Consider the following 5228-nt stretch of genomic DNA (forward strand, 5'->3'; position numbering starts at 1 on the left):
TCAATTAGATCAGTGGTTCTCAACCTTTTTAATGCCGCGACCCCCAACTGGTCGTAAGTTGAGGACTACTCAACTGGTCGTAAGTCGAGGACTACTCAACTGGTGCAGCACCGTTTGCAGAATGGGACTTTTGGCAGGCTCAGCAGGGCAGAGACAGCCTGGACAATTCCTATTTGCTTTTGAAAGCCAATAGAATTAGACTCTATTCAAGAGAGTCTATTCTATTGGCTTTCAAAAGCCAATAGAATAAAAGGGAGTAGCACAGCTAAGGAAAAGGGGAAAAAAATGGCGGACTGCGTTGTTTGGCGACCCCCATGAAATGGTAGTTCGACCCCAAATGGGGTCCCGACCCACAGGTTGAGAACCACTGAATTAGATGAAAGAGAAATTGTTTTAGTTCTCTCTTTTTTCAAAGAATTGAAGAATTGCTCCCAAAGTATAATATTCTTGCATTTATAATTTAAAATACTTGAAATGGGTATCCTGGTTTTCATCATACAAACCTCTCTTTACCAATCAGCAATGTCCACTTATGGTTCTGTTAAATCCCAGCCTAAAGCATCTTATGAGAACTTAGCCAACTGGGATATTTTAGTAGTTGGGCTGGTGTTCCTTGAGAAGTAATTGGATTAGTTCTTTCTCCAATGCAGGAATTCAAAGAAATTGCCTGTACAATCTCCTTGGGTAAGGAAAATTTTAAAACGTCACCATTCTAGTTAACTCTGGAAGTCATATTATACACGAGTTTAACTGTCTTTTCAGAGGCAGCCCACATGCAATACAACATACCACAATAGTCCAGCTTGAATGGAATTCAAGTGCAAGCCATTCTGAAAAAGGAAATTGCTGATCCATCACACAAAACTGATAAAAGTCACTTTCAGCTTCAGGTACTGTTTGGGTTTTTATCCACCTAACAAGATCCAAACATGTGCCATAGTTCTTCAAGCTTGGATGAAATGCTTAAAGAAAACAACAGGATTTGATGTCCACATTTAGAATCTACTTGAGTACAAGTTCTTGGACAATTGTCAAATTCTTAGGAAAAATTGTATCTTGTATCCCATAAACTAGCAATTTGACTTGTTCCATATCTGTCCAAAGGCTTCACTGAAACTTCATTTATAGCAAGGTAGAATTCTTTTTAAGAAATACCTTACATTGATCACGAGCATCTCCCTGAAGTGATCTCCCATTAAGAAATAAAAGAAGGGATTAATTACACTATTCAAGAAGGCAATAGGCCTTGTTATTGTGTAAACAGCTTTAATCAGGTCCTCTGTGCGTTTGGAAGGCTTCCAGAATGATGCTCGAGAAGCAATTCGAACATTGCGCATGATGTGATAGGGAGCAAAGAGAAGTGAAAAGACACTCACTGCTGTAATGATTAGCATGAGAGGCTTCTCCAGGGGTAGAGCAGTGGTGAACTGCAAACTGCGGTTTATAAGGACAGCACGAGTCTTTATGTAAAAAGCCCACATGATGCACAATGGGATTATAAACCCAGTGACTGTCAAGATCAGGCTGTAGATCAGGCTGGGGAGGGCATCTCCTGAACTTGCATAATCTAAACATTGGCTACCATTGCTGTTATTCTGAGAGGTGATGAAGTAGTATATAGGAGACAGTTCCAATATAATCCAAATCCATATGGCTACTGAGAAAACAATAGCCGTGGTCTTCTTCTGCAGAAAGTGATTTTTGAAGGGATACTTTATGAGCAGATACCTGTCAATACTTATAAAGGTCAGGAAAAGGATGCTTGTGTACAAATTAAAGTACAGGATAATTCTGTTAAATTGGCACCACATGTTGTCATCTGTTCCTTTGGAATAACTTGACACTAGCCATGGGAGCGTGCAAAGGAAAGATAAATCTGACAGGATTAAGTTGATCAGGTAGATGTTGCCACTTTTCCAGGTCTTCCAGTAGAAAAGTGAACTCAAACCAACAACAACGTTTCCAGAGAAACCAAAGATGAATTCAAGAGAGTACAAGGTGGTAAGGTAATATTTTTCCAGCTGATCAGATAGTGTCATGCGTTCTCTGGTGCCATTTGTGTCCTAAAAACATAAAACTGGTGTAAATAATGATTTTTTTAAAAAATAGTATTTATTTTATTGTTTTGTCTTGTGAACAGTTGATCTATAGGTAGTCTTTACTTACGTTTAAAGCAATATTCATTGCAAGACTGTTCTCAAGAGAAAGAAGATCCTTCTGATTCTCTTATTACTTGGTTTCATAGCATGAATATATAGAACTCTGTTTGTTGCCACCTAGTGGTCATTCAGAACCTTTCATCTATATATTGTAGCTTCTCAGGATCTTTTTTTAAAATTTCCCATGACATATTTGTAAACAGATAAAATTTTTAAATGAAAATTATGGGAGGAAAATCAGAGCCAATAAATGTAGTGATTGAGAATTAACAAATATTTAAGATTTGCTATTATCTAACCTTCTGCTGAATTAAAAGACTGCTTGGAATTTGCAGCTTGAATCTCTGGCAGGAAAAAATGACAACTAAAGCAATGTTTTAAGGAAGGATGCAATATAATACCACCATATTATCAGAGATCTTCCTGGCTGTACCAATTAAATGTTAGGACTAAATACAAAGGCAGCCCATGATGCTACCATGAGGTGACATGATAGGAGTGTTCCAATATCTAAGGGGCTGCCATAAAGAATACAGAGTCAACCTATTTTTCAAAACACCTGACAGCAAGATAAGAAGCAATAGACAGAAAATAATCAAGGAGAGAAGCAACCTAGAACTAAGATGAAATTTCATGATAGAACAATTAATCACTGGAACGACTTGCTTTCAGAAGTTGTGAGTGCTCCAATACTGGAAGATTTTAAGAAGAAATTGGACAACTATTTGTCTGAAATGGTATAGGGTTTCTTGCCTGAGCAGGGGGTTGGACTAGAAGACCTATAAGGTTCCTTCCAACTCTGTTATTCTGTTATAGTATACTACATAGTAATTCTGTGGATTACCTGTACGTACACCACAACTTTTAAGGTTATTTCCAGGATAAAACATGTCTCAGCTGAAATTGATATTAAAAGATATTGCAGGTTTCCTGAGCCAATGCAAATTGAGATAGTCCTTCAAAGTTCAGATTTATTATAAAAGAATGAATTGTATCTTTCTATCTACTTTCTATCTACTATCTCTCCAAAATTGTAATTACTCACAGTAGATGTATCTATCTTTCAAAGATTCAGTTTAAATTCTTCATCCAACTCATTGCCAACAACAGCAGGTATTTGGAAAGCACTGGATTTTGCAGTTATTCCAGAAGATACCATGATACATGGTATTGAAAGCCAATAATTCAATAAGAGCTAATCATCTGCCCTCAAGGGACCCTCGAGATCATGTGTCCGGCAATCTTAACACTGGGCTCTGCAATAAAGTCAATTGAAAAATGTATCAGGATAATTTGTCTACCGGTCAGATGCAGAGGAGCTCCTTTGAACTCCATCAGACTTGAATCAGCTCTCTTTAGTGTTTGGTTTCAGTCAGAATTAATGCAGCTAATTGAGTCTAAATTTAACTCAAGACCAAGGGAAAGGATCAAACTGTCAATTCTGAGATAACTGAGAACAAGTTGATAACAAAAGCCACCATACAAAATGTCTTATTTTTAAAAATTACACAAGTTTTCTTAAAGAAGGCAATTCCAGAAAAGACATGGATTAAACTCATATGTATATGTGTGTGTGTTTAAATTAGGGATATATTGATAAAGTTTCAATATAGAACTATCCAATAATTTCATTAAAATAATTTCAAACTGCACAATAATTATGACTGAAGAAGCAGACTTTAGTATCAATACTAAAAGCAGAACGATGATTTTAAAAAAATGTTTACACAGTTGCTTAACATTCAGGATAAGATTGTTGTTTTTAGTTGATACCATTAATTCAAGAATATAAGCATTCATATCTAATCACAGTTATAAATACAAAGCATTGAAAACTTCTCTCAATATTCCAATATTCTAATAATTTGATTTGATTCTATTTCCCTTTAAGGCAACTTACCATTCTGTAGAATGGGTATTGTTCTTAAAAGATATGTCTTGACCATGTTCTGAGGAATGAGTCAGGATATAATGAAAACAGCCCAAGAGAAGACACTCTGCCTGATTTGCATACTGGATTGAAAGTGGCTAATGATTCAGTTGTTACTGGAAGTTTATTGGCTTGAGCTTCGTAGGCAGAGCCACTGTAGCAGAAATATTGCAAAACTCATTCTGAGAACACTGAAATAATGAAATAATTATTTGCCTTCTGTGAGCCACTAGAATCTAGCCAAGTGTCCCATAATTAAAGGGACAAATCCATTTATAAAGTTCTGCTTGAGCTGATTACACAAAAAAGGTTTTCAATAACCAGAGAATATAAGAACTTTTTAAAAAAGGCTTGTTTTTTTTAATCAAACATTGTGCAATTAGAATAAGAATTATTTCTGTCACTGAGTCATAGAACAAGATGCCTCGATACCTAAAGCTAACTACCACTTCCTTATTTACTTTAGCAAACCTTTAGAAATTGCCACACCTTATATTCCTGCATTTAATGAACTTAAGGTGATTGCTAGCATGAAATCCGAGATATCTCAATAACTTAAAATTTCAGAAATTATAGTTCAGATTCCATTATGAGTCATCTGTATATTGAACTGGATGTTTATATTTGTATGAAAAATTCTTGCCAAATCACCCTGACAATGTCTTCGTTTGTTCAACCTCATAGTAACAAATGTCCTCTAACAATGCAAGCTTGAAAGATGGCTTTTTTTTTTTTTTTTTTTGCAGGAATGCATACCTTCTCTGTTCAGCCATTGGTTCATAATAAAAGCTTTCTTTGCCATTTGGCTCAGAATTTGGGAATTGAAGTCACATCGTACCCGGAAAGCATCAGCTTATGGAGAACTAGGTTAGTGTTAGTGTTTTTCACACTTGGCACCTTTAAGGTGTATGAACTTCAACTCTCAGAATTCTCCAGTAGCACACTGCAGCCAGCATGCTGCTTTTAAAGATTACATAATTTTACTGATACAATTTTGAGATCCTGTAGATAACATCAAAGGATGTTATGAAGAAGATAGTGTTGCTTATCCCTGGCCCAGGAGGTATGTTTCAACATGCAAAGAACTTTTAAATAACAATGAAGCTTCCAAATGTTTTCTAATTTCATTCTCTAACTGT

General features: G+C 35.9%; 1 protein-coding gene across 2 annotated transcripts; it reads right to left on the reverse strand.

Annotated features, from left to right (window-relative positions):
• Positions 1-262: 262 nt before the first annotated feature.
• Positions 263-4216, reverse strand: SUCNR1 (succinate receptor 1). 2 transcript variants are annotated; one of them, XM_039358018.1, is made up of 3 exons: positions 4060-4216; positions 3205-3415; positions 263-2063 (listed from the first exon to the last, which is right to left on the reverse strand). In XM_039358018.1, exon 3 carries the CDS (start codon positions 2037-2039, stop codon positions 1119-1121), a length of 921 nt encoding a protein of 306 aa, XP_039213952.1. In that variant the 5' UTR covers positions 2040-2063; positions 3205-3415; positions 4060-4216; the 3' UTR covers positions 263-1118. The 2 variants fall into 2 exon arrangements, with proteins under 2 accessions (XP_039213952.1, XP_039213951.1); XM_039358017.1 differs by lacking the exon at positions 3205-3415.
• Positions 4217-5228: the final 1012 nt, after the last annotated feature.

Source organism: Crotalus tigris, unplaced genomic scaffold (genome assembly GCF_016545835.1).
Source record: "Crotalus tigris isolate CLP2741 ecotype Arizona unplaced genomic scaffold, ASM1654583v1 scf7180000018970.2248101, whole genome shotgun sequence".
Classification (NCBI taxonomy): Eukaryota; Metazoa; Chordata; class Lepidosauria; order Squamata; family Viperidae; genus Crotalus; species Crotalus tigris.